This window comes from Strix aluco, chromosome Z, assembly GCF_031877795.1.
Source record: "Strix aluco isolate bStrAlu1 chromosome Z, bStrAlu1.hap1, whole genome shotgun sequence".
Lineage (NCBI taxonomy): Eukaryota > Metazoa > Chordata > Aves > Strigiformes > Strigidae > Strix > Strix aluco.
This window is the reverse complement of record NC_133971.1, coordinates 28768979-28782751: the sequence shown is the minus strand read 5'-3', so window position 1 is coordinate 28782751 and position 13773 is coordinate 28768979. Positions and strand designations below refer to the sequence as shown.

At 40.7% G+C, this 13773-nt stretch overlaps 1 protein-coding gene across 3 annotated transcripts in view; it reads right to left on the bottom strand.

The window, feature by feature from the left end:
- The window catches only part of DOCK8 (dedicator of cytokinesis 8), a 99070-nt gene that overhangs the window by 62858 nt on the left and 22439 nt on the right, over nucleotides 1-13773 (bottom strand). For all 3 annotated transcript variants that reach the window (XM_074812028.1, XM_074812029.1, XM_074812031.1), the window contains exons 3-12: nucleotides 13321-13496; nucleotides 10268-10339; nucleotides 6115-6238; nucleotides 5683-5895; nucleotides 4830-4915; nucleotides 4199-4265; nucleotides 3785-3934; nucleotides 2269-2349; nucleotides 1297-1456; nucleotides 203-342 (exon numbers count right to left, since the gene is read on the bottom strand). In XM_074812028.1, the coding sequence (XP_074668129.1) occupies nucleotides 203-342; nucleotides 1297-1456; nucleotides 2269-2349; nucleotides 3785-3934; nucleotides 4199-4265; nucleotides 4830-4915; nucleotides 5683-5895; nucleotides 6115-6238; nucleotides 10268-10339; nucleotides 13321-13496 (1269 nt within the window). The remainder of the gene's footprint in view (nucleotides 1-202; nucleotides 343-1296; nucleotides 1457-2268; nucleotides 2350-3784; nucleotides 3935-4198; nucleotides 4266-4829; nucleotides 4916-5682; nucleotides 5896-6114; nucleotides 6239-10267; nucleotides 10340-13320; nucleotides 13497-13773) is intronic.

Sequence of the window (13773 nt, the reverse complement as noted above, 5' to 3'; positions counted from 1 at the left end):
AATACTCCATAACACTGAGAAAAGTTTTTGAGTGAACTATGTCCTTGAGGCATGCAAAGCGAATGGGTTACTGCCTACTTGACAGCAGTTATCCTCTGTCCCCACACAAACTAGTAACTCACTAGTAACTTTTCCCAACACAGTTCACATTACATAGATGAAAAAATGTCTTAGGCAATCAGAAATAAACAGTATCCAGTACCTGTTTAAAGAAAGTGCTGAGGGTCAGAGAGATTGTTTTGAAGTTTGATACTGGATAGCTGTCCTCTGAGCTGAGACTTCTCTCAGAAAGTCTTCTTGCCTGTAGCAGTGTTGCCCTCTTGTCACTAGTGGATCCTTTCCCTTCAAAGGGAAATTAAGTGAAACACCAACTGCTTGTCTTGCTTCAGTACAAAGACGTACACTAGAAAACCACAACTTCTCACCAACATCAGAGGATAGAGTGAGAGTACCTAAAACATTCCACTACTTTTATTTCAGACTATGTGAAATAGTGGAATGCCAGGACACACCTAGTGAAGCAACATAATTTCTGCTGCAGAGCACAAACTTATTCAAATTTTTAGTTCATGGGTAATAAAGTACATTGGTCAATGTTGTTGAGCAATGGTCCTGTATACTCTAGAAACTAAGATGATATGTATTTTGATTGCCCTGTATTGCAAACGAACTCCACATGGCAAAAGGACTTTTACTTCTACAAGACCAGTGTTCAACAAAAATTTGGCCTAAAACATGGAAGAATATTTAGCATTGTCCTGATTTAACCAGGATAGGGTTAAGTTTCCCCCAGCAGTGGGGGAGGAAGCTCTAGCCAGGTTATTCATATGCCATGCTGACATCAAGTCCAGGCGCCAGAGCGCGGGAAGAATCGGTGATTGCGTGGGGTTCGCGCCACTGGGTTTTCTCTCACTGCTATATTGGTAGATATTTTGCCCTGTTCATTGTTATTACTATTATTCTTAGTGTTATTATTGTTGTTTGTTGTGTTGCTATTGCACTGCTGTATTAAACCTGTCCTTATCTCAGATTGGGGCTTTGTATTTCACTCCCTTTGTGGGGGAGGGGCAGCGGCCGCATGGTCTCAGACCCCGGCAGGGGCTAAACCATTACAAGCATACATAAAAATAAACATGCAGAGATGAAACAGTGAGCATATTAAATTGTGTTTGTAGCACTGAAAAGGAAGGTGAGAAGACATGACTTTGAATCTGTTGTTCACTCCTGATGCCAGTGTGAATGACATTGTTTCTTATACACAGTCCTACCAAAGAGTTAGAAAAGTTACACAACTACCGTTTAAACCTTCGGCCTCAGGTATTTCTCGTTCAAGTGTTGAAAGGTTGAAGAAATTAGTTAGGCTTATGGGAATCCAGGCAAATGGCATTCTGTATTTCCCCAATCGCTGACAGAAGGATTCAGCTTGGGCTTTCAGTTTTTCAATCTTTTCTTTTGCCTAAGACAAAGAAAACAATGACTGATTAAAAACCAATCAGTTATTTTAATGCTACTATAGATAAAAAATGGAAATTATATATTTACAGTTCAGTAAATAATTTGCATTCTTACCTCCTGTGTTTTATTGCTACATCCCTGTCAGGATCATAGCTGTTTTGATTTGTACATTCATTTCTCATTTCTTTTCAATGAGTTCATTTTCATTATAGAAAGGGAGAATGCAGATCTTTTTGCAGTGACCCTGAAGCCCAGCATGAACAATCACCATGAAACATTAACAAGTCTACTTCCTTTGTCAGATACAGAAACCATATTCTCCTGAAAGCAATATTCTAAAGGTGAGAGACATGTAGAAGTCCAGCAAATACTGTCAGTCTGCTCCAGGGAGGTAAATGACCAAAAATTCTTGAACAGAGCTCATGTTATCTATCGATAACAGCACTAAACTGGCCATGTACACAGTACAACAGGTTGTTTGCCCATCCAAATCAATAACATGTCTCTGAGGCACAAATATTTCTGCTAACTCCACGTTGCATTGTCATCTCATTTGCTCACCCGTCTGCTTCGTGACTCAAGACTCTGTCAGTATTGATTTCCAAAGGGGTCAGTAATGAAAGTGCACCTCGCCTTCTCCTGACTTTTTCCCTTCAGTCAGACACCAGACTGCTTGCATCATGGATGCACCAACTGGCTTCTTCTGCAATGTTCTTGGGATTTTGACCTATTCCAAAGGGTCTGCTCTTTCTCTGTTTTTTTTCTTGTGCATGCATTTTTTGATCTAAACAGTCTTTATAGTTATTTACTTACCTTACCAGCCTCACTTTCTTTAAGAACCATGTACGGTTCTGCACAGTCTCCAATTTCTCCTTGCTGAAGCACTTTTTCTATCTACAAAAAGCATCAAAATAAGACACACAGAAAAAATATCACCCAATTAGTAACATGTTGCTTCTCTAGCAATATGAAAGTGCCTGCCTAAATGCACAATACAGAATTCTTAAAACTGTCTTTATGGAGTAGCTGATACTAAACCTTCTCCTAGTTTTCCATCTGGTTTGTTAGAACGCAGAAAATACATATGTGACAACACTGTCAATCAGGCACTACTGCATTTTCACTAAAATTAGGAAAATTAACACATTTCAAATGAAGTGGTTCAGGCTAACTCAGATTCAGAATTAAATTAACAAAATTATGCAAAGTGGACCAAACCAAAGCCAAAAAACCTCCACAGAATGTGATTAAAATTTTAATAAATGGCTTATTACACTTACTTTAAATTTCCCTTACGCACAGATAGGAAATTCTATATACTTAGAAGAACTAGAACACAGGGCACCTTAGCTTGGGGGTGAGATCATAGAATCATAGCACAGTTTGAGTTGGAAGGGACCTTAAAGATCATCTAGTTACAACCCCCCTGCCATGGACAGGGACACCTTCCACTAGATCAGGTTGCTCAAAGCCCCATCCAACCTGGCCTTCAACACTGCCAGGGAGGAGGCAGCCACAACTTCTCTGGGCAACCTGTTCCAGTGTCTCACCCCCTTCACAGGAAAGAATTTCTGCCTTATATCTAATCTGAATCTACCCTCTTTCAGTTTAAAACCATTATGCCTCATCCTATCATTATACTCTCTGATGAAGGGTCCCTGCCCATCTTTCCTGTAGCCCCTTTAAGTACTGGAAGGCCATCATGAGGTCCCCCTGGAGCCTTCTCTTCTCCAGGCTGAACAACCCCAACTCTCTGAGCCTGTCCTCACAGGAGAGGTGCTCCAGCCCCCTGATCACCTTCATGGCCTCCTCTGGACCCCCTCAAGCAGGTCCACGTCCTTCTTATGTTGGGGGCCCCAGAGCTGGACACAGTATTGCAGGTGGGGTCTCAAGAGAGTGCAGTAGAGGGGGAGAATCACCTCCCTCAACCTGCTGGTCACACTTCTCTTGATGCAGCCCAGGATACAGTTGGCCTTCCGAGCTGTGAGTGCACGTTGCTGGCTCAGAGTCAGTTTTCCATCCACTGATATCCCCAAGTCCTTCTTTGCAGAGCTGCTCTCAGTCCACTCATTGCCCAGACTGTGTCTGTGCTTGGGATTGCCCTGACCCATGTACAGGACCTTGCACTTGGCCTTGTTGAATATAGACACAGACATACACGATATATGAATATATACAGATACACCAGTGGACAACTGCACATGTACTATTAAAAACTATCAGAATTCATCTTGGCTACAGGAAACTTGTGTTTGTCAGCTCCGCAAACTCAGACAACAGGCATAGCTGGGAACAGGAAGAACAATGTTGAAGTAGCACTGTAACATACCTTTATTACTAGATATATATCTGATGAGGGATACGTGACAGAAAATACTGCCGATCTTGCCTGAGTAGACAAGTCAATGGAGGGGGTATGAGAACGCAAGAATCCTCTTAATGAATCAGGGTTGAGGTCACAATGAAAATTTTCTGAGATCTTGAAAAGAAAAATAAATTAAAAGAATTAAAGAAGAAAAGAAAAAGAAAATGTATTGAAAGAAAAAATGCATCAAATTTTGTTTTAAAATTAGTTAAAATAGTAACTGGAACTATAAAATAAACAATTGCAACATTGTGACTTTGAATAAAAAGAATCCTGCATGTGTGAAACACTTGCATGTTTTTTGTAAGTTTTCCTAAATTATTACTCCTGAGATAAAAACCCAAGCCAACTGAACAAAAATATTGTATGCATACTTACCTTTTTTCTTTCTTTTATATCATAGAGAGCTATGCATGCAAACAAAGGTTCAATCTCTATATCAAACCTGTTAAGGAAAGACACACAGGACACTGATTAATACTGCACTCTTATGACTCTGTATAACAAAAAAAATCAAAGGGCTGTATTTTGACTGGCACTTCCACTAGAAAGTAAGGAGAAATATTTAGTTCCAGACCACAGCTCTCTCAGAGTCTGGAGGATTGTTTTGTTAGTGCATTTTATTAGATGATTTCATGAGGAAAAGAAGGGAAGTAAACTGCATGCAATGTATTTTCTAAATCTGTCAGAAAGGTGGTCTCAGATATCAGTTAAAAACCGTTATACCTTCCTTGATTTTTTTTTTTTCTGTTTATCAAGTCCCCTAGCATGTATGGAGACCAATCTAGTTTATTGGAAATATATAATTTGGGCTCATTCCCAACTCCTTTTCACCCTGACAAATTAAAGACTTCTGTAATGATGTATAGAAATGATACTACACTAAGAATGAACAAGCAAGCATGTAAACATTTGCTGAACAGGACACCTGCAGTGGTGTAGCAGGGTTGGCAGCAGTACACTGGTATGAACTGAGAAATGGTGAGCAAGGCCTGTGAAGGATACTTACTTCAGAGTCTGCAGCTTCACCAAAATCCTGTTGCCCAGATGTTCCTTTGGACGATCTGGCACCGGCCGTATCTCCACTGCATCTTCCTACCATTAAACAGTTATTCTAGTCATACTTGATTAAAACAATTGTAAATTTACATATTTACATAAAACCTTTATGGGATGTTAACTGGGCCACTGCTACAGACTAGCACCTTCTCCCACTCAGCAGGTATTTTAATCTCTTCAGAGATGAAAGAGAATTGATTCTGACCCCCATCTGGCATTTACACTGAATATTTACACTTCTGGCCCCCAAGCAAGTGTTACAGTGAAGGGTAGCACCCTGAAACTCAAGTTGCACCAGGGAAGGTTTAGACTAGATATTAGGAAGCATTTCTTTCCAGAAGAGGTTGTTGGGCGTTGGAACGGGCTGCCCAGGGCAGTGGTGGAGTCCCCATCCCTGGAGGGGTTTAAGAGTCAGGTTGACATAGCGCTGAGGGATATGGTGTAGTTGGGAACTGTCAGTGTTAGGTTAATAGTTGGACTAGGTGATCTTCAAGGTCTTTTCCAACCTTGATGATTCTGTGATTCTGTGAAACAACTGTATTACCAGCACGTGGCTTGACCCACACTGAGAGGGCTATAATGAAGCCTCAGGCAACATCACAAGTCTGAGTACAACGCCCTGAATGCATGTTCAAGATAGCTGACAGGAGCCCATGGTGACATGCCCTCACTGTATATTATCCAAGGGAGATGTGTACCCAGGCCACAAACCCCGTTTTTCAACTGCGGTGCATCTTTAACCTTAAACATGCCGGCATGGCCAGCTCAGGAAGGCTTGTGGGCCAGTCAGCCCCCAAGCTCACCTCATCCACGGAGGGATAGAGGGCGAGGAGCTCGGCGTGTCTGTTGGTGCGCCGTGCCTCCTCGTTCTGTCTCTCAAACTCCTCCGCACTGACATGTCGCAGCAGGTTTTCCAGGCGGGGATCTGGCTGCAGGCTGCGCAGGTCAAAGTCGCAAGAGGTGAGGGTTGTCCTCGAGGCCTCTTCGGGAAGTGTGTGGACAGGTCGGGGACCCGCCTGTTGGAAAACAACAAAATAGGAAGCTGTGGCTTGGACACCGATGCATCATGAAACGTCTTTTGCTTCTCTGGCAGAAAGGGCCTTAATGCTACCTCTGCCATGAGGCCTAATGGCAAGCATGGCTCTCCTCTTGACACCATTACAGACATCCTAGGATGTTTCCTTTGAGGAAAGCTGCTATATTTGATCACTTTTCCCAAAGTGAAGAAAATGTACCTGAAAGTTTGCATCTCCAGAATCCAATGTTTCTGATTCAAATGTTTGTTTTTGAAGTGTCTTGTGAAAATCTTTTCGGGATCCCTTGTTTTTCAGGCTACAAGTATCTGAATTCCCTTGGTTCCTTTCACAGAGAAGCCCGAGCAAGTCAGGACAGCATGAGGAGGAGTTAAGGGAAAATAAAACAGAAAAGACAGATTTAAAAGATATTAAGCAACTGGAAACATTGTGCAAAAGAGCAACACAACTTTTATGCAAAAATGTGACATCTCACAATGTTTAATTGTTTTATCACACCACTGCTACTTTATAATTAATACTAGGAATGGTTTTAAATGAAGAAAATTCAATCAGATCACTTTTGTATAGACTGTGAGCCTGACACAACAGCAAAACCCGACCTAGGTACAAATTCAGATCTGAGCTCCTCATCAGACATGGTGATTATTTCAGTGACCTTAAGAACCTGGATCAGGATCGCTTATCTCTTGGCTGGCTCTTTGCTCCTGCAATTGTACATCAAAGAGCTTACTGCTCTTGTCCTGGACCTAGCTGGTATCCCATGTTGATCACATACAACAATCTACACCTTTCAAACAGTGCCTGTTCTTGAGGAGGGCTATTACTATGGCACTACGTAACCCCCTCTGCTAGCAACTTCCCAAAATTTTGCAGCAAGATACCTATTTCAAATTACATTTTTGCAGCAGATGGAAAAAAAAGAGCATGTACCCTGAAAAAAGAGCAGACGCATCCAGAGCTGTATTTCTTCCACTTCAGAATGCAATTTGTTAAATCCTGTGATGGCCTTTCTGCAACCAGCCTCCTTAGTAACACTATCCTTCATTCGTTTTCCTTTCTGTAACACTCCCAAAGCATCTAAACATCTGAGTACTTTCACAAAGATGCCAGTTGTGCTGGTTTAGGCTGGGGTAGAGTTAATTTTCTTCATAGTAGCTAGTATGGGTCTATGGTTTGGATCTGTGCTGAAAACAGTGTTGATAACACAGGGACATTTTCGTTATTGCTGAGCAGTGCTTACACAGCATCAAGGCCTTTCCTGCTCCTCATCCCACCACACCAGTGAGCAGACTGGGGGTGCACAAGAAGTTGAGAGGGGACATAGCTGGGACAGCTGATCCCAACTGACCACAGGGATATTCCATACCGTATGGCATCATGCTCAGCATATAAAGCTGGGGGAAGAAGAAGGAAGAGGGGGATGTTTGGAGTGATGGGGGACGTTCGGAGAGATCGTGTTTGTCTTCCCAAGTCACTGTTACGCATGACGGAGCCCCGCTATCCTGGAGATGGCTGAACATGTGCCTGTCCATGGGAAGTGGTAAATGAATTCCTTGTTTTGCTTTGCTTGTGTGTGTGACTTTTGATCTATTACACTGTCTTTATCTCAACCCACGAGTTTTCTCACTTTCACCCTTCAAATTCTCTCCCCCGTCTCACCAGGGGGGAGCGAGTGAGCGGCTCTGTGGGGCTTAGTTGCTGGCTGGGGGTAAACCACAACACCATGATAAACAATTATTGATCAGGGAGACACCTTTTCATTACATTTTGGGAGTAACTGAATTATATGCTCTGATGTGTTTTAATTTTAATTATTTGCATTTTAATAGTTTATCAGTTCACTGCGAATGAAAACTGAAGTCATAAAAGGTACAATCCCAGCTCTCCTTGGATGTGACCTTGTTTTGGAACCATCTTAATTCAGAATGAAAGACACAAATTCTGCATGAGTTTACTTTAAGACATTTCAGCATCCCAAAGAGGTTTTGCTGATTATTTTTTCACTACCTCTGGTGGCAAACAAATGATTAGTGGAGAGATTTATGTACCTAAGAGCATACTTTCCCTGTGGTGTACCAGCTACACCAGAGATGCCTTTCCCCTAAAGCATTCCTGGAAAATCTATTTATCTTGCTTACTTATTTTGAAAAGTACAGTAGCAATTAAAACTCACCAAGAGGCAAACCCTACTTTTAGCACACATATCAGTTTAATGGACACACACTGAATTAAGAAAATGGGACAAGGAAAAGGAACAAAGGACAACTGAAAGAAGAAACTGACAGGCACAGGAACAAGCCTCCCATTTAGTCTCTGGCAAAAACACACGGACCACACATCTATGCCCAGCCCCTCTGTCATATACCTCTCTCCCTGGGGCACGAGGACCACCTCCACTCATTCCATCCACTGAAGACTCTTCAATCTCCTGTTCTGAACCTTCACATCCATGAATGGATGAAAGTCACTTACACGCTCCCCTCATCCGTAGCTCACCAGAGCATATGTTCAGCAACCTGTCCCATGAATCTTTGTCTCCCAAGTAGGCAACTACAGATTTCCAGCCTTTCTCAAAACAATGGAAAACTTTCTACAACTACTTTTTCTCACTCTCTCTTGATGTTTTTTCTTCCTCTCATAACTGTTTTGAGAATAGTGTCCAAGCATAACATGAGACTCCCAATAACAATCTATCACTGGTTTATTTGACACTGCATCATCTTTTACACTGTCTTGTTCTTTGCAATTTTTACTAAATTGCTTGTTTTGTTAGACACAGCCACCAAAGTTCAGGTCTCTGGCAGGGCCCTTCATGTTTACCGCAGACTCAGCTGCTCAATAAAGTTTTTGAATGCAAATTTGCCTTACCCAAATGAATGAAATAGTAAAACACATGACAAATCTTTTCACGCATGTGTATTTCTATGGCTCCATTCACATTTCTACAAGCACACTTAAGTGCAAAAATAGCCATGTTCTATTTTTCACCTCACCTACTTTACTGTTTGCTCCCTACTCATGTTCACAGACAAAGCTGCACACTGCTCTTTACAGCGTGGCTCAGAACAGTACTGCATGAAAGAGCAAGTGCCTGTGCGCTGAGCAGTGCAGGTGGAGAGCCTGCAAAACCCACTAGCTTATTTTTAGTGACTCACTGTGGAACAGTTCCGAGAACTCAATCAATTTCATCAGCACCCCTGGAGGAAGTTTCTTAATAACCCTCAGTGGCTGCTCCGTCCCTGCACAAACTGCACAATTAAACAGTGCAATTCCTTTACAATCACCAGGAGTCAACCCACAGGGCACTGACTTCAGGTCAAAAAAACAGAGTAGCAAGGGCAGGCGAAGGGGCACAATGAAATGGCAGCAAATGTGCTAGCACTCTACCATCGGCTGCTACTACTGCTTCTCAAGAACAGGGCATGAGTGCAGGAGAGGATAAACAGGAAGCGGCACAGAAAAACAGAGCTCCAAAAACCTCTTCCTGAAGAATGGAGTGGGTGATGGGGTAGGAGGTGAGTTTCACTGGCACAGCACATCCCTGAGAGTCTAGGGACAGACACTTCCACTCAGAAAGCACTGACTGAGAGTTCCCTTCACATTTAATACATGAAATGGAATGAAATGAAAAAAATTAATATAAAGTAAAATAAAGTAAAAATAAAGTAAAAAAAATAAAATAAAATAAAATAAAATAAAATAAAATAAAATAAAATAAAATAAAATAAAATAAAATAAAATAAAATAAAGTCACTTGAAATGACTACAGGTCCAATTCTTCCAATTCAGTGTGTTGAATTACACTGACTCCAAATGCAGAAATCACTTACTGATGCAAAATAGTAAAGTTGGATGTTACACTAATAATCCCATTAATACAATCAATCACTGCTGGAAAAGCCCATAATGCTTGTTTTTTTGATACTAGCACTCCATTTCATTCTCAGACACCATTAGAAATCACATCACGTTGAATTTTCAGGGCATAGAAGGGAAAATGAAGAGCATACAAATTTAATCTTTATCCCTGTTATCTTCCCTTTCAATGTGATCAAATAGTAGTAGTATTCCTGATTTAGATAAATCATAATTGCAGACAGTTGATGTGAATTTCTTCCCAATTAATTCCCAGAGTGCCTGATAATTAAGAAGTAGATGCAACAGTATTTAGCTATAGCTCACTGGCTCAAACAAAACAATGTAGTTACATATACTACTGAAAAGTCCGTTCTTGTCTCCAGCCACTGATTCACATAATTATTCTTTAGGATTACTTATAACAACATGCATCTCCTCTCTGACAAATAAGATGTAAGGTATTTTCTATTTTATTTACTTGTATGTAGCTTACTTTCGATTCACAATCAGCCACTCCCGGATATAGGACTGAACACAGTCTCTGACATGTGAGTCCAGTTCAACCCTGGGGAAAAAAAGCAACATATTGTAAATATTTTAGTACCTTGGTCATACCTTAAGGACAAAGAAATCTATCTAAACATGCTGTTCAGATAAAGGCCTCTCTATTAGTCTTCTGTATATTTATTTGACTGCTAAATTATTGTTTGAGGTTTAAAGAATTTTGTGTACTGCATGAATTCCCTGATTCAGGCTTTTGTTACTGTGTTTATAAATTAACAAATATACATTTAACAGAGGTAACCATTGCGACACTATGCATTTCATGAATCTAAGACCAATGTTGCTATAAAATACAGCAAAATAAAATAATACCAAGTATCCATCTTTGTGATTTTTAAAACTTGATAAGAAGTGTCAACTTACAGAGACATTTTTCCAGAGGCTTCAGCTCCTGGACTCTTGTAACACATAGTCTCTTGTATGTTTTTGGTATAATTTCCTCCTTCTCATAGAAATGAAGAAAATTCTAAAAAGGGACCTTAAGCTTTTAATCACTTAGCATAATAAAACTTTAAGATCTAAGAATATGTTATAATTTAATGTTATGATTTTCAAATGAGTCTCATTTAATGCAGGGCCTTGTCAGTGCTGCCTGATAGACTGGATACTGATTGGAACTGAAATATTAAAAGCTAAAGTCAATGTTTGTGAATTTGCTGTCATGATGTTGTAGCATAATTCCTCTATCCCTATTCTAAAAAATTTTAGTGACCTGTGCCAAAATCACTTGTTACGTCCTCCAATCCAAGTGAGTAAAAGAGTAGGATACACATGAAATGCAGGAATGGGTGAAAGGTACGATACTTTTCAGCACCCAGAACTCTTAACAGATTTGCAACCAATTACCAAGACCAGGTAACAACCAATTTGGGTTCACGCGTGCACTGCAGGAGGGAACCTTGGCCACTACCATACTGCTGTGTGCCCCTGCCACCAGCAGATTGACACAGCACACAGTCACTTCCTGCATGTGCTTCAGGTGGGATATATGTCTGCAAGCAGTCAGCACGTTAACCAGATTGGTAGGTGGTATCTGTTTCCTGCTCTTGGTTGCAGGAAGACACCACAGACTGCATTGCCTGCAGGTGAATCTTTGGTGTATGCCTCTCCTGTGCCCTCACCTTCCCTAACGAAGCCTGGCATCCTTGGCCAAGATTTTCTGGGAAAACACTAATATAGATAACGGCTGTGTGAACGGCTAAATGGGAAGCTGCTGTGTAAAAAAATCTGCTGAACGTGTATTTGTTGCTACTGACTATTTGAGCTTTGCCACAGACTCCTTACAAAACCTTTAATGTCACTCTGGTGCAAATCAGGCCTAAAACTGTACAGTGTGAATCTACAGGTTCTCCTACAGGAAAAACAGATAGCTGATGTTTTAAACAGCAGGCATGTTGGGAAATAACCTTGGAAACAGGGGAGAAATTGTCATCTTATCTTTTAAATCTCATTTTAAAGTTGGATAATTTTTTACTATTTGTGTTCATCATTTAAATAATTTGGAATCTCAAGCACGAAAATATTCACTGTCTCCCACATCCATGCTCTCTCCCCAACCCACAGGGATTAATTATAAAGATGAGAACATTTTCTGTGAGTAACATCAAGTGAAAATCACCTTTCGTGCAAATGTTACAAAATCCCCGAGGAGCTATGTGACTTAAAGAGTTCTAGGTGACCTAGCATGGCACTTCATCTCTATTGCCTTTGCTCTCCTGAACTTCCTGAGAGATGCACTGGGCCAAGAAGGAACTTGCAGGCTGAGATCTCACTTAGAGAGATGGGTTCTCAGCTAGCCCACAGCTTAGTCTTATTGCATTTGGTATGTTGGGCAGAAAACACTGAACAAACACCACCGTTGCATAGGGCTCTAGTTTATACATCTGGCCAGTTTAAATTACAGCAAGCTGTAATAACTTTTGCAGGAACAGAGTGGGATGCAGGTCTAACGTGTGAGTCAGGACACCATAAGCTAAGCCTATCTGTTCCTTCAGTGTTCAGATTTAGCAGAGCAGAAAATATAGACTGTGCCGTTCATTTCCTGAATATACTGGAAGGAGTCAGCCCCCCATCCCAGACACATTGCACAGTTAGCCATCTTTGCAAACATAGCAGTTTGGGGTTAACCTGGTCCTGACTTCACACTTACCTGGCTGTTACTGGTTGCAAAACTCAATTGCCTTTGTGGTTCTACTTGAAGGTACCATTTACACCAAAACAACCCTGGAAGACTATTTTGTATACAATGCATAGGACTCTCCTAAACCATATCAGAAAATTCTCCAGTGCATCCCTTTTTCTCATTCTGAAAAATTCTGTTGTCCATAGTTTGCCTGTTTATCAAACCAGCTTAAATATTTCCAGTATGGCCAAGCACCAGTATCAACACATGCTACCTATTTTAATTTAAAAACTGTTGAAAATAGCAGAAAAATTTCATTAATGTCAGCCTGAAACCAAAAGTGACTCCTACATTAGAAATGAACACTTATTTTTTCTCCAAACCTTGTGAAGTATGAACTATTTCCCCCCATTTAAGCAAGAAAGGTACTGAGAAAGAGATGCTCAGTGATCTGATCAATGTCATGTAACACATAGCTGTCAAAAAAAAAAAAAAAAGAAAAAAGAAACAAGAAGACGACCTCAATCTTATGCTTACTATATGATCAGAATCAACTTCCACCTCTGGGACCACAGCTACAAAATTATTTTTCATACTACCCTGCTGCCCTTCTTTACTCTTCTTCCTGGTCTACACCTACCTCACTTTTGCTGCTACCAGCTAGCTCAGAAAGTCATGTAAGTGCTTGCATAATTTTAAGTGTGCAAACAGGCCTATCAGAATCAATGGCACAGTTAAAATGTTTAAAGTTCAGCAAGTGCATAATGGCTAGACAGATGGCAGAGTGAGGTGTCTGGATCAACAACTTCAAAGCTATTTTTAAACCTGCATCATTTCAGAGGGAGAGAAAGCCTCCTTACCCATCTTCTGGCATAGAGGGTTGCAAAGTCCTGCACTCTTTGGGTGTAAAGACAATGTCCAAGTCATCTTCAGGAAAGTCACCAAGTTCTTGCGCAAGTTCTGAGTCCAAGTTGTTCAGCCGCGTCATTAGGAAGCCTTCAAAATCTACTGGGTCTACTGCGTCATAGAAGGAAGGCTAAAGGAAGAAATAAAGAGGCGTTTATTTTAGCAACAGAAGGTTTTTCTTAATAGTGTAACTTAGGCTTATTTATTTAATTCTTGTCATTGCCCCGTTACTTATTAAACATTGGAGACAGGCTTCTAACCTTATATACAGTGCTACTGCATTTAATGAAGGGAAAAGTTGCTAATGAAATATTCAGCTGCAAAAAGAAAGCGAACACAGAGAGAAATGTTTTAAAACAAAACCACCTAAATCCAAATTTGCACCTATTTTCTAGATGCTGGTAGAA